This window comes from Melanerpes formicivorus, unplaced genomic scaffold (assembly GCF_026170545.1).
Source record: "Melanerpes formicivorus ecotype bairdi unplaced genomic scaffold, bMelFor1.0.p_v2 SCAF_17, whole genome shotgun sequence".
Classification (NCBI taxonomy): domain Eukaryota; kingdom Metazoa; phylum Chordata; class Aves; order Piciformes; family Picidae; genus Melanerpes; species Melanerpes formicivorus.
Genome location: NW_027142369.1, coordinates 4,540,768 through 4,565,613, shown reverse-complemented (window position 1 = coordinate 4,565,613; position 24,846 = coordinate 4,540,768). Strand labels below are relative to the sequence as shown.

The 24,846-nt window shown below is 40.3% G+C and overlaps 1 protein-coding gene across 1 annotated transcript in view; it reads left to right on the top strand.

Moving 5' to 3' along the window:
- Window positions 1-14,529: 14,529 nt before the first annotated feature.
- The window catches only part of KCNK10 (potassium two pore domain channel subfamily K member 10), a 52,058-nt gene continuing 41,741 nt past the window's right edge, over window positions 14,530-24,846 (top strand). Inside the window, exon 1 of the mRNA XM_068148724.1 lies at window positions 14,530-14,581. Coding sequence (XP_068004825.1) covers window positions 14,530-14,581 — 52 coding nt within the window. The remainder of the gene's footprint in view (window positions 14,582-24,846) is intronic.

Genomic DNA, 24,846 nt, shown 5'->3' with positions numbered 1-24,846 from the left:
GCCAGGAGGGCCAATGGCATCCTGGCCTGCATTAAGAACAGTGTGGCCAGCAGGAGCAGGGAGGTCATTCTGCCCCTGTACACTGCACTGGTTAGGCCACACCTCGAGTACTGTGTCCAGTTTTGGGCCCCTCAGTTTAGGAAGGATGTTGACTTGCTGGAACGAGTCCAGAGAAGGGCAACGAAGTTAGTGAGGGGCTTGGAACACAAGCCCTATGAGGAGAGACTGAGGGAGCTGGGGCTGCTTAGCCTGGAGAGGAGGAGCCTCAGGGGTGACCTTATTGCTCTCTACAACTACCTGAAGGGGGGTTGTAAACAGGCAGAGGTTGGTCTCTTCTCCCAGGCAGCCAGCACCAGAACAAGAGGACACAGTCTCAGGCTGCGCCAGGGGAAATTCAGGCTGGAGGTCAGGAGGAAGTTTTACACGGAGAGAGTGATTGCCCATTGGAATGGACTGCCTGGGGAGGTGGTGGAGTCACTGTCACTGGAGGTGTTCAGGAGGAGACTTGACAGGGTGCTTGGTTACATGGGTTAGTTGATTAGGCGGTGTTGGGTGATAGGTTGGACGCGATGATCTTGAAGGTCTCTTCCAACCTGGTTTATTCTATTCTATTTCCCTGGTTTCTAGGCAACGCTGAAGAAATGTAGCAATTTTCACTGTTTACCTCTCAATCAGCAGCTACAGCATTCTAGAAATGTCCTGGCCCTTAAATGTTTGACCTCCAATGGCAATGTATACTGAAGTTCTGTGTATTTTGAATCACTCTGACTTATGATCCTTTGGCCTGTGAAAGTGCATACGCATATGATGCCTACTTCCTTCTGCATGATTAGCTCAGAGACAGGACAAGTTTCCTTTGAAAAACATCACATCTGGCAGGAGCTCACAGTTACCTGCTCATGTGCAACAGAGATCTGTTCATAGTGTCAGAACACTGCATTTGAAGGAATTTGGCTTTCTTGGAAAACATACTTTATATATAAAGTTCAAATGTGCAGGTTTTCAGAGAGTCTTTGCTGATGTCAAACCATTGATTCCTTACAGTTGCCGATCAAAGTAGGCCAACATATGCAGACAGAAAACATCCCAGCTACCAGATCTGCACACCATATTCACAGACTATTCTAGAAACCCCCTAAAGTCATCATACTTTGTACTTTCTGATGGAAAAAAAAACTCCCAACTTTAAATGAGTTTTTATATTCAGTGGCCTTTCTCAGTTTGGGTTTTTCACCTGCCCTTGACTTGAGATGTCAGCATTCCAAGCTGACTGCTGGCTTGCAGCAATCCCCAGACAGCACATTTGGACCATTAACTTTGCAATCCATTCCTCTATGACTATATGGAAAGCCAAATGTTTCCCTGGAAGATGATAAGAGGCAGTGCTTTCTAAATGCATTTAATCAGGCTGTCTAAGCACACTGCTTTGCTACCGACTTAGGAAATAGTTGTGTCAAACTATTGCAGTAGCCCTCAAGCTGGTGGTGTGAGGGAAAAGAAGCCTTAACTACTGAAATAGTTCTGTTTTTGGGGTTTTCTTGGTTGTTGTTTTTGTAAAAAGCATGTTTTTCCAGGGCGAATAACAAGATCTTTTCTGCCTCATGTTTGCTACATATTCTTTGAGTTATTTAAAATCATGTACAGTCTTGAAATATTATTGAACCTTTGTCAGTGATAGAAAGTGATTGGTTCTGGCACAACTGGAGACTCCCTTTCTTCATGGCAATCCATTTAGTTGTTTTGTATTGTCTGTATGACAGCAGCAGTCAGGATTTTCTTTGTAAATCTGGGGCTCCAGTGGGAAAGGTGATACAGAAACAATTTAGAGGAGATGATCCATATTTTTAAAACTGCAGTTTTTAGTACTTTGCAATTTAGAATGCAATAAGGGAGCTAACTTACAGTAAAAAGGGACGTGATGAGGAAGATGAGGGGAAATGTAGGAATAGAATAGAATAGAATAGAATAGAATAGAATAGAATAGAATAGAATAGAATAGAATAGAATAGAATAGAATAGAATTAACCAGGTTGGAATATATAATGACATGAAGTTTCCATGAACATAGTGTTGAACTGCCATACTATTTATCAGATTAGAAGTTTCCCCTGCAGTATGAATAACTACTACTAAAACCCTTTCCGGAAGCTGTTGTGCAGAGGTACTCTGTATTGTTCTTTCTCTTTACATCTGTGCAGAGTCTTACAATCCATCTATCCCTGTGATACAAGAGCATTTTTAAATGTGTGCAAGGAAAAGATCTTTATAAACTGTAAACCAAATTATTCTCCACTGTAATGTGAAACCTAGTAGCTGGGGTGACTCAAGATCTGCTTATATTTCTACATACCCTGTGTCATATTCTGCTTATCTACTGTTCCCATGAAGGTTTGCAGAGAGGAATCATGTATGTGAAAAACTGTCCTTTATTAGGACTAACTGCTGAGGGCTGTTCTTTTCTCATTAATTTACATGAACTGTTAGGTATTAAAATGCATATTTCAGTAACTAGCAGAGCAGCTGGAATTTTAAAGGGAAAAAAAAAGATGTAAATGTCATAACGTAGTTGTCTAGACCATAAGATATACTTTCAATAGACATAGCTATTGTGTCACATCAAATGCTTACTCATAGTAATTAATGAGAAATAGGATGAAAACATTTTTAAGATTTCAGTCAATATCAGAAAATCAGGACTCACATATATAAATGATGCAACTCCATTAAATCAATTGAAGCTATTCCTTAGGCTGAGATGGATCACCTATGTCTACCCAGCCTGTGGCAGGTAGACAGAAGAATGTCAGTGTGGGATTTTGTGTGGCACATCCACCTTTCACACAGCTACTACTGCTTGTTAAGGCTTGCCTAGCGGTGTATTAATCCATGCACATGCTGGAACAAATGGGATCCTGTGTGCCAAAGAGAATTCCTTCAAGATTAGTGTATACTCAGTTAACGTTGTACTAATATTACTCTTGTGCTCTTCTATTCACTTTTCAGAAGTTAAAATTCCCATTTTCTCAGTTCATGTTTTTCTTGATGTAGTCTAGTAAGATATGTACTAGAAACAGTTACCTCATTCATATGAATTCTATTTTTCCAGACTTCCCATACTCAGTTAATATTCCCATGCCTCTTTCTTCTTATGCCACCTACTGTTCATAATAATAATTCTTCTTTGTCCTTCAATGCATGCTTTTGCACTTGGTGCTACTACTACTAATTGTGTTCTAATCTGTACCACACAGATTTGCAGTATTAAAAAGTATTTTCAAAATTATGTCTTCCTTCTCAGTATTGGCAATACCTTCCAATTTGTGTCATTCCCACATCCCATACATTATATATATGCACAGTTATTTTACAAAATGCACTGTGAAAGTATCAAAAGTCTTCCAAGATTAGTCTTCCAGCATCATCACCTCTCTCCAGTCTTTGTACTTTCCATATCAGGAAACCCCTTTTAGCTCAGTGCATCTAAAGAACCTTTCAGGTACTATTTGTTTAGTAAAACACATTTGGTTTTATTGTATTTGCTAATTACTTACACATGCCCTTGGTTTCTGCTTCCTTTCAGAAATATCATAGCATCATAGAATGGTTTGGGTTGGAAGGATCTTCTAAAGGTCATCTAGTCAAACCACCTCTCTAGTAAGCAAGGATATAATCAACTAGATCAGGTTGCACAGAGCCCTGTTGAGCCTCACCTTGAATATCTCCAGGGATGGAGCCTCAAACACCTCCCTGGGCAACCCTTTCCAGTGCTCCACCACCCTCATGGTAAAGAACTTGTTCCTAACATCCAGTTTAAATCTACTCTTCTCAAGTGTGAAACCATTGCCCCTTGTCCTATCACTAGAGGCCTTTGTAAACAGTCTCTCTCCACCTTCTTGCAGGCCCCCTTCAGGCACTGGAAGTTTGCTAGGTCATTAAAGACTGTTGAGGTTAAGCTAGCAGGCCTGTTACTACTTGGATCATTTTCCTCCTTTCTGGATTACAGATATTATGTTCACAGTTTTCCTTTTTCTTATTTAAATCACTTTGAGCTTGGTAGATAGCTATGTTTCTCTCCCTTATACAATTATTTTCTTCTTTTTTTTTCAGTTTTCTCAGAACTATGAAAGGAAACTTCATAAACTAGCTGTCTGATCAATGGGGACCAATGTCATCACCTTCATCTGTGAAGGGCTGTGACACTTGACAACCGTAAGGCAGCACCCTCTTCAGTAAGTACCCAGTAACTTATACATTAGTAACAGAAGTTAGAGAAGATTAACAAGTTCTTCCAGCTCAGCAGAAGTTACGGGGAAGGAATTTCTATTCACTTCACAGGAGGTGTAGTAATTTGATTCTTAGTGGTGTTTGTCAATAAGTCTAGGGATTGAGGAGGTAGAAATGTAAGACACAAGTTACTTGATTGATTGAAGCTTAATGCAAGCTTTAAATAGTCTCAATTGTACTTGGCATTAACAACACTAGCAATTTTTTTAGGTGGAATAAAATGAGAAGAAAGAAGACATGGATTAAACAAAGCATTTATGATCAAAACAAAATGAAGGTGAATGCAAGGCTCTCTGTAAGGTTGTTTTCTCTAGATTTGCAGGCATAGAGATGTATTTTCCTTGTTGGAAATGACTGAAGAAAAATAGATTCTTTTAGTAGAAGTTGAGACAGTAGCAAAAGTGTTTGATTTACCAAGTATAAATGGGGATGGATGTAGCTCAGCCATGTCAATTGTGCTGGTGTTTTTTGTGTGTGAGAAAAAAATTGTTATAATTTTGTTTGTTGAAAGTAGAGCCAGACTGCCTTTCTTTTTTTGACTACTGATAATTTTATTTTAATTTGAAAATTTCACTGAGGATTGCATTAGTATTATTGAGCTCTTGTTTGCTGTGTAGTGGCTGCTGCAGTGTTACTGATCTTAAAACTTATTTTTCCAAAATAATTAAACATGTAGCTACATTGGTTTAGTTTTCACAGTTCCAATGGCATCCTCTCCATCTCTGAAGATGCTGTGGGCTGTCAGGCTGTTGTGTATCCAATGTTTGCAGCAGCTGGATTTCCTCCTACCACTATGTGTGAGTCAGTAATGACTACTAACAAAAGGAACTTGACTGTCCTTTATTAGTAGCACCTGGTTAATGAATACTGAATGTCATGGTAGAGGATAAAGTAGGCCAAACACAGGTGTTTGGATTAATGGTGTCATTCCTAAAGTCAAAACTAAAATAGCATTGATTTTGGAAAATTTATGACAAGCAGTCGCAATCTTAGAGAATTTTCCTGCACAAAGCACTTATTCACTGTATCTCAAAACTTGTTTTGTGTTCATTGCATAAACAAATCCCCCAGTTGTTTAAATTTCCATCCCAAATCTGAGGGAAGGAGAACCAAACCAAGTCATATCTGCCATGAAGATGCCACACTTCTGAAGCAGAAAAAACCTGTGAAGAGTCACATACCAACTATCACCTTATTTAGTTTAGAGTTCATCACAGTTTGAGTACTGATTGCAGTGGCTCAGTGAATTTTCTAAAGGAAATGGGGAAATGATAGGATCCTGACTTTTCTGTACTTCATGTTGACTATATGTCTTTATCCAGAAACAAAATGCTTTGTGGTGTTCCAAAGCATGCAGGATAATGAGATCTATATTATGATTAAAAGATGATGCTATATTGACAGAAAGTAGTAGGAAATGCTGATTTATAACCCATGTAGCCAGCATGTATAAGTTACAGGCATCTGCGATAATTGAGAGGGAGGGTGGTTTTATGCCAGATTTTGTATGGAATAAATTGCTGGAATTAGACATATATTTTTACCATGTAAAATGGTAGTAACAGATTTGCCTGTGTCTTGATTCTTACATTATTTCTTTAACAACTCTAATTGTTAGTATGCTACTCTGGGTTTTTATCTCATAAAGTTACCATTTTTCTTTATGTGGTTGGGCTTTGGAAAATCTCATTTCATTTTTTGCTTTGTTCAAGATTTTAATGAAATTAGATGAGATGCCAGACCATTTCATATACCAGTTGCTTCATCTGTAAATGGCCATGATAATACTTATCCTAGAAAGTTTCCATGATTCTCTTTTGCTAGTAGAATGTTTTAAGATACTCAGCTGGAAGATGTTAAAGAAAATAAAATTAGCTGTATTATTTCTCCTTTAAATATCAAGTACTGGCATTGGCAAAGGCAAATTATCAATCCATGTAGCAGGGACCTGTCACAGCAAACTTCCATGACTGTTTATATATTTAACAGCATCTAATGTTAGCAGAGTCAAATTTCTGTCAAGATTTTTATAACCGTAGCTGCTCTGAGTTCCAACTTGACATTCAGAAAATTTGCACCATAAATGTACCCTTTCTCAGTGCCAAACTCTACAATAGAATCCATTTTTTACCACTGTCTGTGCATTTAGCTAATTATGCTGGTAACAGCCTTTATTTATTCCATCGCCTTCCTTTGCTTAAAATGCTTGCCAGCATAGTTCTGTGCTAAATTCTTTTCTTCTTTAATTCCATTAGTGTGATTACAGTACTGATGGATTTGGTTGTGTGTGCTTATAATCAGATTCACAAGACATTTAGTTTCCTAACTGCCATTGACTTAGAGTTGCTTGCCTAAATACCTTTGGGAATTTGTGCTATAATTATTTATAACTATGGATCAGAGCTAATTGGTCTGGATTCCTAAATTTTTGAATGATCAATTGGAGATGTTTTAAAGGAGTATGTATAGTGTATAGTGGTTTATGTTGTTCCTTTTTAACAGAAGTTCTCAAGGCTTTACTGTGTATTATACACAGAAGTAACTGCAGCTGTTTTAGAGCTGTAGTGTTGCATTCCTGGATTACTCCGTAAAAGGCTTAAAGAATCTGTGCATTTAAAATGTAGATGTGTAAAAGAGGCTACTTGTAGACAATATACAAGCATTAGTTTAGGAGGTTAATGTGCATTACATTTTCCCATTGTTCAGCACACAGATTTGTTATCTCAATACAATTCTCTGTTCACATGACCTTTTTTATTGCCTTTATATTTCTAGAATACATAGTCCATAAACTTATAATTATATATGGTGATATATTTGTTTTCATGGGTAGCAGAATTAAATTAATGTCTCCTATTGGTCTGTAGGGTGTAGCAACTCTGTTAACTGTGAGAAACCACTGCCTATGGGTTGATTCACAGTGAACTTCTCACTTTGCTGAGAGTATGTCATGTGTGAATAGCACTGCAGTCTCTTGCTATGTTGCATTTAAACTATTGTAATTCCACTACATCTTCTTCCACAAAATAATACGAGACAGTTAATGAAATGGAGAACGGTAGCTGTTGTAGAAAGGGACGTTATATACTAGGATGAGTGTATTTTTTTCATTGCTTTCTTTTTTACCAAATCTACTAGGCTCTACTCAGAAGTTTGTGTTTTTATTACTTTTGCATAAGTCTAAATGTATGTGGTTGTATAATTTGTGTAGGAACTGAAATTGGGATGTCCCTACTGTTAAGCATTTCTTCAGAAGTACAGAACTAGCTTTTTCCTTGCTAGTATATCAAGACAGTCAGTCATAAGTTGTTTTCCTAATTGTTATTGAAGTGCCTGGCACACTGTTCATGTAATTAATAGTAATGATTTCTAATTTATGCTCAGAACATAGCCTCCACTTTTCCGGAAACAGAAGAATTTATTGATTTGATTTTACTTGAAATATCATCCTATTTCATAGTCATTTTTTCTTGAGAGATCCAGCACTGAAGGTGCCAGTGGTCTGCAGATACAGGACTCAGGCAATTCTGTTGTTCATTATAGCTTCTTTCTTCCCTACTGCTCTGAGTAGAAAAGAAAGTGAGACTGAAAGCTATAGGACTGGACACAGTGAATGGTGTCTGTGTGGATTGTTCCCCCCTACTTTAACTATTCCATAGCAGCATTAATCCCCACATTTAATAGACTGCTGAGACAATATTCTGCATTGAAAAATACTGAAAGAACAGCTGCAGTTAGTGGAGTACTTGATTCTGACAAATGATGAAAGTTCTCAGTAAAATGGGTGGTAAGACAATGCTTCTGAGACAAGCCTTAAAATCTTTGGTGTGTGTGGCCCCTGACCCTGCCCTGCTGATAGATGAGGCTGCTGTCATGTCTGCTGGAAGTAAAGTCAGACTACAGAATAAGCATTCTTCCATGTTGTGAATTAGTTCTACTGGTAGTGCAGATTAAGAAGGGGATAGGCTGTGCAGCATTTAGCAGTTCCACTTGTTTGTCCACCATTGTGCCTTCAAGCTAAAGACTCTGACTCCTTACCTTCTTATGTCAAGGCCATCTATTCTCCATTCCTTCATTCATACCACCGGCTTGTTTTTTCAATTTTCCCTCTTTACCTCATCATTAGTATGGTTGCCCATACTTCTGTCAGTACGTTCCTGATACTGTCTTTCCTTTGGTGCTCCTTATTTTTCCTCTGGATATTTTCTGTGCCACTCTTCCTTTATGCCTGCTGCTGTGTTCATTCACAAAGTCTGCCATTTTCACTGCAATGACACTGCATTGCCATGGCAGGCCAAGATGTCACAGGAAGCTCATACAACAGGGAGGCATATACCCATGTTTTCTAGCATGACTGACTTCCTCCATACAATCAGTCTCAGGGGTCTGCGCAGCCTCTGCGATGCCCGGTCCTCTGTCTGGTGGATGAATAGACAGCGGGATGGCAGGGGGCTGCCCGCCCGCTTGTCACTGTCCAGGGTCCTGAGAGCCACCGTCAGACTGGGTTGCTTCCGCGTGTATGAAAGGAATTTTGTGACTGCTACTGGTGTGAACGACAAACATAGGTATCTTTGAAAGCTGACCCCCAGATTCCGGTTTACTATAGAAGAAGGTTATCAGCGTTCTAAGGGAAAGCATTAGGGTTAGGGTATCTATCTAGCAAGAAACTGTAAAAAAATTGTGCAATGGAAGAAAATAGTCCTGCTATAAAGTGAATTTGGTTGCTTGTTTTTATTTATCAGGCTTGCTATTATTGTCAGATATCATCCTTTGATCTTATGAGGATTCTTCAGGGACACAGAAAAATTGAGAGCCAGACTGTAATTGTCCCATGACTATGATTCAGGAGTAATTGTACTGAAGTGAAATTAAACGAATGTGAAACAGATGTAAATGGGTCCAGACAGAGACTTCAAGTTAATATTTATTATATTGCAGATCTTTTACTGAAAAGACAAAGCTACAATGTACTATTACACTGATAATGTGCATGTACTTCTTCAGATAGAATAAAAAAGCAAGGCAACTATTCCACTGTAGGCCTTGCTGTCGTTGCTGGGACTGATATAACAGGTGTCTGAAGGCTGCAGTCTGGCTAATGAGAAATGGTTACCAGAAAAAAAATGAGGATGAGGAAGGATAAACCAAGTACTATAATCCTGTTCTGGCATTGAGAGGGTAGATGCTTCACATGGGTCTGATGATATGAATGATGTGTTAGAATATGAGAGGCAGGATCCATAGTGTGCTCTGTTTAGGATAACTAGTCAAAAGAACCTGCAGGCAGGCTGTAGTAACTCAAACAGGTCAGATCTGAGCAGATATCGACCTGGCAAAGGTTATTACTGAGGTGTAATTGCCTCAATTTAATTGAAACCATTTTTGCCAATAAGTGAATTTTCTATTCTGTGGATTCATTTCTGAATGAATGAAGACATAATGCTGCATGCTACAACTTAAAAACTGGAGTGAAACTGCATAAATCATAGAACTTTTTAGACTGGAAAAGAATTTTTAAATCATTGACTCCAACCACTAGCCTAGCACTACCAAGTCCACTGCTAAACTGTATCCCTAGCACCGTGTCTGCACGTCTTTTAAATATTTCCAGGAACTGTGACTCAACCACTTTCTTGGACAGCCTGTTCCAGTTTTTGGGAACCCTTCCAGTGAAAAAAAGAAGTAGATGACAATAGAAATAGTAGTTTGCTTTCTCAGAACCACAGAATCACAGAAAGGTAGGGCTTGGAATGGACGTCTGGAGATCATCTAGTCAGTATACAGTAGACCTGACTCTTAGTTAACTTCTTGATTCCTAACTCCACTAAAGCTTCTGAAAACCACCTGAACAAAAAGTCTTCAGGTTATCCTAGAGAAAAGGCTTTAAAAGTCCACTTAGACAGAAGGCTTAAAGTATGAAAAATTGCAAAAGGATTGTGCACTTGGTCCTGTTCAAATTCATACTGATAAAGGACAGGCCAACAGAATATAAAGAATAGGATGTGCTTTGCTTGGGTTATTTTCTGTCTCTCTTGGTCTGGGTGTAAATAACAGCTCTCTTGTGGCAATAAATGGAACGATCTTCACAATCAGAAACACCAGATTTTAAAAAACCATATAGTTAACCATAAACTGAATAGATACATATACAAATGAGGATATTGCCAAGTAATGACACAAAGATGGTCTAGACTTCCATCTAACCATGTGTCATCTCTTTAGTGCATCCAAGAAATGGAACACACAAATTACAGATGATTTCCACCTATTATTGATGGATTTTCCCATTCCTGCTTACTGGATTTATGTATAGGAACTATTTGTCCATCTGTTCTCCTATGGTTTCCTTTCAGTTACATCAAAAAAGCTTCTATGTCACTCATGCCATATTACTATAAACAGTAAAAGGGTACTTGTTATTTTATTTTTCTTTCAATGAGATTACTTGTAATAGAAAGCTTCCTGTCATGTTGTGTTGTGCCCTACACAGGCCCAGTCCTGTAAGGCACTGATTCTCAACCAGCAGCAGCTCTAAGGACATTAAGTGTGAACAATGAGCCCTAAATGAAAAGGGGGATTTAGGCAGACCAGTTTGATAAACTACTGATATTAAGTGGAGCCCTGAAAATTCTTATGCAGGTGCTAAAATAGATTGATCATCCCATTTTTATTTTATTTTTCTTGGTGGTCTTTCATTTAGATATTAAAAATTACTGAATCCACTTAGCTTATAAAAGTTGACAGAGTAACAGCTTGAAACATTATAGCTTCGAGGCACCAGTTCTTCCTATCATGAGAATTCAACATCACTGGGGGGTGAGAGGCCTTTTATTTGCATAAGATAATAGTTACGTTTCTATGCAACAGCTGTGCTGTCAGTGAAAGACACGCTCATTGTGCCAAGTCTATCTCTGGAGTAACCCCATTGATTTTAAATGAGTTTCTTGGGAATAAATTGGCCCAGTAGATAAATCTGCAGGTCTGAGGTATCAAAATAATTGATCAAGATTTCCATGATCAGATCATGGTAAAAAATTTCAAAACAATTGTATGGTCTCATGTATTTCTGTACCTGACAGATCACAATTGATTTGCTGTGACATTTTTAAACCGTATAGTTAGGGCAAACACTTATAGAGAGCTTACAGATGCTTTTTGGGAATATAAGAACATTAGGAGGAGACAAGAAACTGGAATATGGTATTTTGTCATTAATATCTTCTTAATTGTTACTGTAAGTCAAATGAATATGAGATATTTCCTTAAGGTCAATTTAATAATAAAGAATTTGCATGGCCACATAAATATCCCTCCACTTCAGACATGGTGTGTTTCTGGTAATAAACTACCAGAAGATTTCAACTTTAGACTATAAACTTCCTGCGTATGTTAGCAGGAATTTAATGCTGTTGGCCTTTCAGTGGCCTGTTTGAGTTTGGTGATCTTGGGCGTGTTCTCAGTGGGCAGATGTCTGTGGTATAATAGCTGCCTCATCAGTTATCTGCCGATAATTATGGCACAAAGACAAAGTAGTGCTTGGATTAGGGTGACACAACTGAGTAATATATGTCTGTATGTTCATTTTCCCCAGTAAAGTACAAGGGAAATTCCTGTAAATTGGAAACTGTTTTGAATGCTGAGGAAAAGTTATATACACGCGTATGTATGTTATATATATGTGTGTATAAATACATAGATCGTTCTTTATTGATACATATTTGATAAATGATCAAATTCTGGGGGTTCAGAATCCTTCTTAGGCATCCTTTTTGATTATTGGAATGATTAAAAGATTTGCCACCCATGATTTAAGAAATCACACAGCACAACTGCAAAGCCTACCCTCACTTTTCTTTCCATTCAGTTTGCAGAAGTAGTGTCAACAGAAATTCCAAAGCCTGTTCAAAATGCATCATGATTTGTTTGCCAAGGAAATACCTTGTTCTTCTGATGTCATCATTGCAATCATCTCAGATTCAAGTCTGACTAAGCAGGCTCATTATCATTCTCACCATGTCCAGCCTTAGAACAGCCTCTCCCGCCTCCTCCTGTACCACACAAAACAAGAGCCACAGGGGTGCTTGGATTAAGGAAAAGAGAGACACCCAGCACCTCCCCCCCCGGAAAACTTGCAGCATTACTTCCATCTAGTTTCTTCAGACTACATAATGCTTTACAGGACTTTGCACACTACTACCAAGTGGAGGTGTGGATTCACAAATATTGATTTCCCCTTCCTATTTAGAGTCTGAACAAAGACTGGGGACAAGCATGTATGCATTTATTTAGCTTCTGAACGTGGATATGAAAAGAGTGTGCCAACCTCCACACTAAGTTTCCTGAGGTAAGCCACACTTTTTAGACTTCTTTTCCTTTTTTCTCTTTCTTTGTTTTCTTCCTTTTTTTTTTTTTTTCTTCCCTCCCACCAGGGCAGATTTCTCCCTTTGGTCTTAAAATGTTAGCTGACATGTGAGCAACAGATAGGAAAGCAAGACGGACAGATGGTAGTTGAGTGAAAAGAAATACAGGGCAAAAAGCAGGGGACAAGTTATCTCAGGGACCAGGTTTAGAACACAAGCATGTTTCCTGAAAATTCAGAAAGACTTGGCTATGGACCTCAGGACTGATTTGAATGAGCTACAACCCACATGAATTTATGGATCTCTCCCTGAAGCCATCTGCAGTGAATGATCCCCTTCACACAAGAGGCTGATTTCCACTATGAAGCAGAGGAGGCAGGACAGGGTTAACCTCACACAGTCTTTCTTCAGACCCCAAGAGAGGCGCTGGGGTTTTGTTTTCCTAGCCAAGGGAGGGAAGCTGGGACACTATTGTAACTGGAACTGGAGACCTTTTTGGTGTTACCAGCCTGGTTTGGGTTTGCGGGAAAGCCTGGAGCAGGAGGGAGAGGAAGGAAAAAGAAGATGTGGAAGGCAGCGGGTGTCTGATAATTGCATAAGGTAAAGCCAAGTGTCCTCATTTTCCCCGAAGCCCGCTGAGAGCTTAGGGGTCTCCGAGAGGCCTCCAAGCTCCCTCTCAGCCCTCCTACCCCGCCCTGCAGCCTGGCCACATCTTTCAGCTCCGCCGTGTCAGCGTTTGCCTTGACGCGAGGTGCCTGTGCCTGTCCCTGTCCCCAGCGCGGAAAGGAGCGGGGACGGAAAGGGTAGCATTTAGACTCCTGCCCAGTCCAAGACCCCCAGGGACTGGCGGAGCTCGGACCATCTCCTACCCTTCCCCTCCCCCTGCGCTGCAGAGGCTCTGGATGCTGTCGTACTCCTGCCATGTGCTGCCGCCGCCGCCTCTGCTGCTCCTAGCTTAGCCGAGCGTGTCTCCGGCTGCAAACTCCGCCAAACAAGCCTGCATCCTCCTCCAGGGAAGGATACCCAGTAAGTACCAGTCGGAGCCTGCCTCCTCCCTAGGGCACTCCGCCACCACCTCTTACAAAGGGACTTGCAGTCTCTCCCCACCCCCTTTTTAAACCGGTGCAGAGAAGGGCTCCGTAAATTCCCTCCAAAGATATAGGGTGGCTCCCTCCTCCTCCTCTATCTGCTCTGGCTCTCCCCGGCGAGCCAGGCTGCTGCTGCATTCAGCCGGGGTGGTCCCCAGCCTCGCCCCAGCCATGCTGATGCGGCTCACCCCTCACGGCTGACTTTTGTTACCCCCTAGTGCCTGGGCTGAGCAGAGGTGGGCTCATTTTTGGGAGGCGGCTGAGGCTAGAGAGCGTGTGCACGTGTGGGAGGCGTCCCTGGGGGTGGGGGGAATCTGGCATACTCCCCGATCCTCGCCAGCCCGTGTGCCCCCTCAGGTGGGCGCAGCAGAGAGGCTGGGCTGCAGCGGAGACCCCGCCACCCTGACATCTGCAGGTGGACTGAGCAAGCCAGCTGCGGGATCCTCCCCAGGAGCCAGCGGCACCCTGGAATCACTGCCCATCTCAGCCTGCTCCTTTTCGCTCTTCCCTAGACTCTCTCCGGTCCTCACTCCATCCCTTCTCCTCCTCCTCTCTCTACTGGGGTGCTTGCACCCCTCGTCACCTCGTCGGTATAAACCCCTCTACTCCAGTCCCCTCCCTGCCCGTCTCCACCTTTGATTTATTTGTGTATTTCTTTCCTTGGCAACCACCAGTTCTCCTCAGACAAGCAGCGCAGGCTCCCTATAATTTGAAATTAATTTGTTTGACTGCAGCATTGAGACAGGAAGGTTGGGAATTTATTTAATTCTTTTTCCTCCCTGAGCAAAAAGGAAGCGATGAAATTTCCAATCGAGACTCCAAGAAAACAGGTGAACTGGGATCCTCAAGGTTGGTGATTTTCTATTACTATCATTACTATAATAACAACAGTTATTATTATTCCTTGTGTCTAGTGACTCGTAGGAGACTATTTGACTTCAAATGGGAGGAGACATTGGATGCTTGTCTGCTTCCCATGTGCATTGCTCAGTCTTTCTTGCTCAGTCTTAGTGCGTTGGAAAATGCTCCTCAGATGTGGGGTTGGGTGAGTGCGTGGGTAAAACCTCTTCTAGGTGTCAAGTTTTATAGTTCTATATTTGATATCTCTATTCCCTCCCTTTTTTTATTTTCATGCCAAACTTGCCTAGGATGGCAGTGATCTCAGTCTCACAGCATTGCTTGTTTTATCTGTGGTTCCTTTGTTGTTTCTAGTGAACATTGTCTCTGATAAATGGGTGGTACAGGAGTGGACACAGATGTAGCTGCTTACTCAGGGCTCCTCGAAGGCAAATTTTTGTTGGCAAGCAACTGAAGGAAAATGCTGCTGCAGCATAACCTAGAGTGTGGATGGTATAAAAAGACACATTAAATAATGGACCCCAAAGGACATTTAGGCTCTTCACTGTCCTGTTAACAACTGATCAGCCTAAGTGGATAGTTTGATTAACTCTATAGTTAGGCTTGAAGTCTGTCTTGGGGAGTGTGTTTGTGTGATGGTAGAAGGAGATTTATGCCAGTGCAGTGGTTTTCAATAAAGCCATCCAAGTAGTGTTTTAAAATAAACCATAATGAAATGCTTTCCTTTGCTGGCATGAGGAGGAGGCTCATATGCAACCTACAGAAGAAGTGACTGAAAAAATCCCTACTGGCAATTTGTGTACTGATGTGTCATATTTCTGTGCATTGATACAGGAGCAGAGCAACTTGAAGCCATATGCTCAGATTTGCAGCAGAACTGCTGGCAGCCAGTCACTGTACAGCAGTGCTTGCAGAAAGTATGAAGTGATATCATGGGCTTTGATTATTCACCTTTATGCCGCAGGTTTGGTTTTAGTGGTCAATTTGTCTGTCGTCCTACGTGCCCTCATATCTACAAAATTAAATGTTAGGGACTGTTTCTTCTCAAATACAAGGAATACAGCAGAACAGACCTTTTTCTGCACAGATCTGCATCAGATCTGATGTGCTGTTTAAACAGTATACACAAGATTTAGTTTAAGCCTTACTACATCTTTAATTAGATGAAGGCTGAAATCAACACATCAGCCTCCTCCACCCTCATCTTCACAATGAACGCATGGATAATAGGGCTAAGAGAATTTATTATCTTAGTAGCAATATATTCCTCATCATAAAGCCATAGAACCATTTTGGTTAGAAAAGACCTTAAGATCATTGCGTCCAGCCATTACCTAACTCTACCAAATCTGGTGCTGAACCACATCTCTTACAAACACATCTCTTTTAAACTCCTTCAGGCATAGTGATTCAGCCACCTCTCTGGGGTGCCTATTGCAGTGCCTGATAACCCTTTCAGTGAAGGAATTCCTTATAATATCAAGTTATAGAATATAATAGAATAGAATAGACCAGGTTGGAAGAGACCTTCAAGATCATCGCGTCAAACCTGTCATCCAACCCACCTAATCAACTAAACCATGCAACCAACCACCCCATCAAGTCTCCTCCTGAACACTTTCAATGATGGTGACTCCACCACCTCCCCAGGCAGCACATTCCAATGGGCAATTACTCTCTCTGTGTAGAACCTCTTCCTAACATCCAGCCTAAACCTCCCCTGGTGCAGCTTGAGACTGTATCCTCTTGTTCTGGTGCTGGTTGCCTGGGAGAAGAGACCAACCTCCACCTGTCTACAACCTTCCTTAAGGTAGTTGTATAGAGCAATAAGGTCACCCCTGAGTAATATATATTATATTCTAGGGTCAAAATTCTATATGGTGAAAACTTGCTCTTCCCAGGTGCTTTTCTGAATCTATGTGCTGTTGCTTCATTTTATGTACTGCAAAATACCTTTTAATGCAAAAAGCCTTTAAATGCAATCAGCTTTAAAACATGGATCCAACAGGTTGTTGGTCACAATTTATTGTGTGCAAAACTGTAGAGTAATGTAACAGTCAAAAGATCTTAAACCAGCAGGCTTGTTCTCTGCTAAGCTGAATTGCTTCTAAAGGACTGTAGAATCTTACCAGTTAATCTTGCAGTTATTTCCTCTCACTGTATTGACTTTGTTAGCCCAGCAGCAAGGATGATAATGTATAGACAGGAAGGAAGCAAAAAATGTTAACTGCTAATTCTCCAAGAGACTCAACAAATAGATAAAATTTGGTGGAATGGAAAAAGGCAAAAAATGGTAAAGAAAGGTTATTTAATGTGTAATCCTTTAGCCAAGTGCAATGACATTGTACTCATAGTCCCACTGGAGAATTAGTGATGATGGAAGAGCAGGTAGATCAGAGTTCCATAGTTTTTGAAATTAAAACATATTTATGTAGCAATGTTAGCAAAGATCTACAAAAAATCACTTAGAGATTTTAATATGCAGTCATATACATAGTCTGTTCTCTGCATGTACATGTGAAGAATGATGTTATGTGTTGTGTCCTATGTGTTATCCTTGGAGGTACGAACTGAAGCAGCTTTTCTCAGATACAAAGATCAACATGTAGAAAGCTGGTGGTGCAAGAATACTGAGTCCTAAGTATAAAAAGAAGCAGAGCTCATGTCTACTTAATGTTCACATTCAAATACCAGGCTCATTTCAGTGTGCATTGTATGATTGTGCCTTGTTCTGGTTGCCAGACAGAGAATGTGCAGTTTCCACAGTTTTGTCTAGTAGGAATTGTGCTAACTTATGCTAACAGCATTTGAAATATATCAACTGATGTTCCTGGCAAGCAAGCTAGCAGTCCAACATTGTAAGTGAGAGCTATGGTATCTCAAAAATTGTTTAGATTATTGCAGACAATATTTTCTAAAAACTGTACACACCTTGAGTACTGTGTCCAGTTCTGGGCCCCTCACTTTAGGAAAGATGTTGAGTTGCTGGAATGTGTCCAGAGAAGGGCAACAAAGCTGGGGAGGGGTTTGGAGCACAAGCCCTATGAGGAGAGGCTGAGGGAGCTTGGGTTGCTTAGCCTGGAGTAGGCTCAGGGCAGACCTCATCGCTGTCTACAACTACCTGAAGGGAGGTTGTAGCCAGAGGTTGGTCTCTTCTCCCAAGCAACCAGTACCAGAACAAGAGAACACAGTCTCAAGCTGTGCCAGGGGAGGTTTAGGCTGGTTGTTAGGAAGAAATTCTTCATAGAGAGAGTAATTGGCCATTGGAATGGGCTGCCCAGGGAGGTGGTGGAGTCACCATCACTGGAGGTGTTTAGGAAGAGACTCAATGGGGCGCTTGGTGCCATTGTTTAGTTGATTAGATAGTGTTGGATGATAGGTTAGACTTGATCTCTAAGATCTCTTTCAACCTGGTCTATTCTATTCTATTCTATTCTATTCTATTCTATTCTATTCTATTCTATTCTATTCTATTCTATTCACATTTCTAAAGGTCATGATCCTTGCTGTGGAGGTATAGCTGGCTTGGGACTGATGATGTTACTGGTTTGAACCCAGGTCAGAATGATAGTCATTGAAATGAGTAACTCCATAATGCTTACTGAACTATAAGTATATGCATAGATAAATAGATTAGAGTCTTCTAGTATCTTTAATGTCATAAAGCTGGTATTCTCAGTTCACTTCAGCAAAGATCAATACACCATAGAAAGACTTTGTGGAGAGAACAGGTTTAAAACAATAGAATTTATGTGAGGGAATGGTGTCTGACAGACAGCTAATGGGAGGCTGATTTCTTAGCCATTAAACTGGAATGATCAGAGCGGGCATGAAGATTGAACTGTATCTTGTTATGCAGTATCTTCACATGTCTTGGGTATAAAGTATATTTGTGTGTTCCCTGTAAATGCTTAATACATTTTCTAGATGAACCAAATATTTCATACACCTGGAGGAGGATTGCTCCAATGAACGCTCTTACTATCCTAGGCAATCAATGTACAATCCCACTAACAAACAGGTCAAATTTCATCCTAAAAGTCTTTGGGGTTTGTGCCCCACAGTCCAGTGTAAAATATGGCCTAGATTCTCACATATTTACTAAAAAAAAACTACTATTCATATGCAGCAAGTGAATGGTGTAGGAAAAGAGTTTAAAGCCTCCTGGATGTTTTAGACAGAGATGGACACACTGAGTAGGGGTATAGGATCTCACATTACCTGGCTTTATGTTTGAAAACCAAGCCTGCCATTTGTATTACTGATCGAATCAGGCTGGATATATACTATCGTAAAACACTTGATCTGCTTATCACTATCTTTTGCTTCTCCCATTTGGTGCAATTCAGGTAGAGCATTGATAATTGAAATTAGTGAAAGACCAGATTTTGAATTTCACACCTTGTACAACTTCCCAGCTATACTTTTCAGATAATAAGACTGGGATTACAATAGCATAAAGACATTAGTTCTTGACACTGTTGTTCTCATCTCCTCTTTTCTGCATTCCTCCTGCTGTTTGTTACATCCACCTGTTGTCCGTGCTTAAATTGGTTTGGAATCTCTTTGCACATATGCTTTTATACAGTACCCAAACCACAGTGAGTCCCTCATCCTGAGACATGTGGATGCTACAGCAACATCAGTTTCTTCTTCCGACAAATTATCTACCTAAAATTGCTATTCCTTTGTAGAAAATGATAGATGAGACTTTTCCCAATATGCTCAGAAATTATCCCCAAGCATGACTTTCTTGCAGGGTGATGGTGAGATGTCTTTTTCAAGGGAAGGATGTCTGTCTTGATGGCGCTCTTAGTAGGCAGATAATGAAGTTTAGTCTTTACCCATTCTTTGTGCCTGCATTTCTTTTACTGTCAGGTAGATGTTACATTGATATTTTGGAACTCTCAAGTTTGGATACAAGTTCCTATGTCCTTCCACAAAGACATTGTTTGTGTAAGATGGCTTTCTGCAGTTTGGAACCCTAAAATCATGCATTTATTATCATCCTTACATTTAGCATGGGAGGTGGTGTCATCGGGGAATTCAAGCTGTGGTCGAGCATCTGGAGTTCCTCTTCAGATTTTGTCACTGACTTATTGTTTAACCTTCAGTAAGCCACTTACCCTTTGTTTTCCTTACCCTCCCTTTTTCCTTGACTGCAAAACAGGAATATTAATACTTCTCTAATGCACCAGGGTGTTGTGAAATATAATTAACTTGTTTAGAGCAATCTAAGATCTGCTATTGAGAGAAGAGCATATGTATTGCAATCAAATGCTAAAACAATTAGGAGGGAGCAAAACATCATACATAGATTCCATAAATTAAGAAATAAGGTTTTCTCTGCACTTTGTAACTGGAGGAAAATAGTGTAACTTGTGTTTCTTTACAGACAGTGGAGACTCAATTGGGTTTCCATTAGAGTTATGTAGAATTTTTTTTTTTTGGTATTCCCCAGCTGCTGCTTTAGAGGTGCTCCTGTCCTCCATAGGTTCTATGTTGCCTGCCACACAGGATTTCTCACTTCACCTGAGACACCTCAGGCAGAACTGAATACCTTTATGTGGAACAGCTGAGCTGGGTCTCAAATGCCTTTGTGCAGGTATCAGGATTGGATTATCCCTTGATAACTGTTGCAGAAATCTTCAGCATCAGCTACTCAGTGTGAATTAAATTGATGCTGCCTTAAGAGTGTTACTGACTGCTGCAGTTCCTGTTTTTTTCCTGTCCTTTCATTCAAAGAGACCAATGCAGAAGGCAAACTTGATTATAAAGGCATAGATAAGTAGGATGAGGGTATGCATTGCTGTCTTCTGTTTTTGAGAAGATGTATGAAAAGAAATGGAGTGCAACTGTGAGTTAGACAATATCTTTCTGCATTAGTAAGTCTGTTCTTAGTAGATCAGTCGAAGAAGACTGCTGTGGAAAATTATAATATGTAAAAAAGTAGCTCTGATCCCAGCAAATGACCCATAGTCAGCATGGTGCTGACCATGTGCTATTTGATCAAAAGTTGTGTTGACTGCTGAATCATCCAATAGACCAAGACTCAGTTATGTATATTAAGCACGAGTTATAGAACAACTGTAACTAGTTTATTTTAAAGAGAGGTTTAAAAGAGAATGGAAATGCATAAACAGGAAGGCACTCCTGTCAGTGCATGAGGTAGGTGCAACAGTGCCAAATACAGTAAGGTGGAAAATTTGAAGAGTTTGGTAAAAAAAAAAAATAAAAGGAAGAAAACATAACTTTACTAAAGGCTTATATGGAGCCTGCAGGAGAGACAGATAAATACTGGTGGGCCCTAATATGATAAGAGATAGGAAGATGGGACTGAATTAGCAGGAGAGAAAGATAGACAGCAGAGAGCTATTAGTTTCAACATTGCTGTCATTAGGATGCCCTAGAAATGCAACAATGAAGGATTAATAAAAATAAAGTTAGTTATAAGAAATTGCCAGAGTAAAAGTCTGGATGGCAGCTTTCTTAGTAATAGTAAGGAATGATTGAACTCTAGTCAAAGTAAGAAAGATGAAGGGTAGGGTGTCATTAAGATGTCATCTTTACTGTGAGAAAAAGGGATTGGAAATAATCAAAGGCAATATGAAGCTATAAGACTAAGGCAGGGAGAGTAGTAGAACTGCCAGCAGTGGGAGAGGTTAAGACAGAATTTCTGTTTCAGTGAAGAGGACTAATGCTGTTTTTTGCTGTGTATGAGAGTAATCCATTTATAGGCTTTTGAAATGAAAAGTCCGTTGGGCAATTCTTGAAAACTGATGCTACCTGCAGTGGTGGAGTTTGCTTTTGGGAGAACTGCCCAGGGAAGTGGTTGAGTCACCACCTCTGGAGGTATTTAAAAGATGTGTAGATGTGATGCCTAGGGACATGTTTTAGTGGTGGACTTGGCTGTGCTAGGTTAATGGTTGGACTCAGTGTTACTGAAGGTCTTTTCCAACCTAAATTATTCTTTGATTCTATGGTCATCTTGCAGAACAATAAAAGTTATTTTGGCATCACTATCCTACAGGATCATCACAGTGCTTTGAGCATCAAGCTTTGAGTACCTAGATTTGTTAGAGCCATATGTTCATATCTCAGCAGGACTGACTCATCTTCTCTTCCCTAGGAAGAAAAAACAACATGTTACTGGCTTTACTGGATGAGAATTTTGGCACCTTAGTCTTGTGCCACTAAGATTCCTAAGATCCATTGATCACTGTTAAGAGGGTACTTGGATTCAGAGAATCACAGAATCACCATGGTTGGAAAAGATGTCTAAGATAAAGTCCAGTCATTATCTAATTCTGCCAGGGACACTGCTATACTGTGTCCTTGACCACCTTATCTAGACAGCTTTTAAATGTACCCAGGGATGGCATTTCAACCCCTTCCTTGGGACTATTCCTGTCTTTGATAACCCTTTTGGTATAGAAGTTTCCCTAATGCCTAACCTAAACATCCCCTGGTGTAACGTAATGCCATTTCCTCTGTCCTGTCAGTTGAACTTCCTTTTATTATTTCTGTCTTACTTGATACTGTAATATAATAGTACTGGCATGATGTGAAATATATACTGATGGCTTGTCACAGAATCATAGAGCATAGAATGGTTTGTGTTGGAAAGGACCTTAAAGATCATCTAGTTCCACACCCCTGCCATGGGCTGGGACACCTCCACTAGCTCAGGTTGCTCAAAGCCTCATCCAACTTGGTGTTGAATACTTCAACATCTCTGGGCAACCCGTTCCAGTGTCTCACCACCCTTGCATTAGAGAATATCTACCTAATATTTAATCATAACCCTATCTCTTCCACTTTAAAACCATTACACCTTATCCTATGACTACACTTATTGTAGTCTTTCCTGTAGGCTCTGTTTACTGTAAAGTTGTCAGGGTTTTTATCCTTTCAGATTTTTAAAGGAACAAAAAGGGGAGGTTTAGACTCGAGGTGAGGAGGAAGTTCTTCACCGAGCGAGTCATTCGTCATTGGAAAGGGCTGCCCAGGGAGGTGGTGGAGTCACAGTCCCTGGAGGCATTCAAGAGGGGATTGGATGTGGCACTTGGTGCCATGGTCTAGTCATGGGGTCTGTGTTGATAGGTTGTACTCGATGATCCTCGAGGTCCTTTCCAACCTTAGTTATACTGTGATACTGTGATACTGTGAAAAAGCAGCCACTAGCTAATATGTGTGAAAAACCTCAATGATGAAAGAATTAATAAAAAATTGGTACTGCACAAACTCCCAGCTGAAATGAAGGAATCAACTCTCTCATATCAAATACAATTGTCCAGCTTAACTCACTAATTAAATGTTAAGATTTCTAAGTTTGGATTGCACAAGAAGAAGTCATGCAGATATCCTTGGGTAGCGGTGGTCATGATGGCTAAAGAAACATCAGAGCCACAGTAGTCTGCCTTCATGAGAAGCAGAGTTCATTACTGGGTTATAATTATACACTAACATATAACCTTGTGACCTGGATTTCTCAATGCTACCAGTCATTTTTTGTCAATTAAGCTTTCAAAAATGTGAATCTGCTGCCATTTAGGGGACCTAAGGCAGCTGAGACATTTACAGAGGCCTGGTATATATAATAATGAGAGTTCTGCCCTTGTGGAGCAACAGTTTAAAGCCAGTTAGAATATCTGAGGACCTCTTAGTTGGTATTATGTACTATGAATGAACAACTGAATTAAGCCATTTGCCTGTGAATTAGTTAGAAACTAAACCACTTAAATAGGTATCTGAAGTACAGAGATATTCCAAGTTTCTAAGACCTGCTATCGCTGAGGGAGATAGAATCAAATATGGTTTGTGGAGCCTGGAGAACTTTCAATAGATCTCTGGTTTAGGGTCAGCAGAATCTCTCTCCTGGCTGCACTGACCAATTTGAGCAGATCTGTATTGACCCTCATGGGATATATTCCAAACTGCAGCAAAGGAAAGAAATGAGACCAGTGTTACTCCTACTCACATTTTGAACTTCAGCTCAAGCAGCGTTAGGTAGCTTCTCACTAGGAGAACTTAGGACAGGCATCTTCTTTCCTGGTGGATTAATTCTCAATTTGTGCATGCTTTGGGATTACAAGAAGTTACAACATCCTGGTTAGTGCAGCTCTACTGAAAGTTATAAAATACTACTTTGAGCTTGGCAGTGTTAGTAGTGATTTCTTTTACTTTCACCAGCTCTGAATGCAGGAGAGTTCATGTCCACCTCCTGTACACTGTGCAGGCATACTTTGGTTTAAGTGAAGTTTAATTATCAGCACAACTGATTAGAAAGCCACAGCTGTCTCTTTCTTAAGTCTGATCTGTTAATGCACTGCTGTGACACATTGTGAGATGCTAGAGACCATACAGTATCAGCAGATGCCGTCCTTGTGTAGCTGTGAAGTGTTATCATAGTTCAAATTACAGCTGTACTTCTACTGCACCATCTGAATATAAGCTGAGCATAAGAAAAGTCTTGTGTAATTTAGTTGTTGTAGCAGACTCTTTATTACCAAAATACCATATATTGTATACTATATAGCAAACTACAAGCCTGTTTTGTGCAGCCAGAATCAGCCTGGCATTGAGCTGGGGCTCTGTGTGCCTGACCAGCGTCCTCATGACACTGTTTGTCTGTTCTATTACATACTGCCATGAGCTGCATAATGGGTCTCTTTAGCTTCCATTTGCTTCCACTTCCTCTTTAACTAAGACTGTTACTGTGTATGGGAAGATAAGACCACTAAATAGACTGTGTTCCCAGGATATGCAAATAGTATAGCTCCAGTGAACTAAAAATACAGCCTAATGGAAGCGCTTCTTACAAGATTTCTGACTATATGATGAAAGGTTGACTTTTATTGCTGTTGTCCACAACATTTGAGAAACTATCACTTAATTCAAATGGTGAGTTATTAATGAAATTTGCTTGAATTCAATTGGCTTGAATTGCTGTAGATTTCAATTATTAGCCAGACACCACTGGACTGATGTAGAAATTTGTACTTCTTGTCTATACAGAGGAAATCAGTATGAGCTCTGAGGTTTTGTCATTAATGTGCAGATACATCTTTAAGGGTCTCCCAGGAATTCTTTGAAAGGGAGCAATTAGTGCTGTTATTATTCTTATTCTGGGGTTAGAGTGTTTTTCTGACCTTATTCATGAAAGGTCTGTTCCTTGGCTATTCACCTAAGAGAGTGCTTGCTTCCTATTTGGCTCTTGACAGAGCAGAGGTCTGCGTGAACTAGAACTCCTAAAC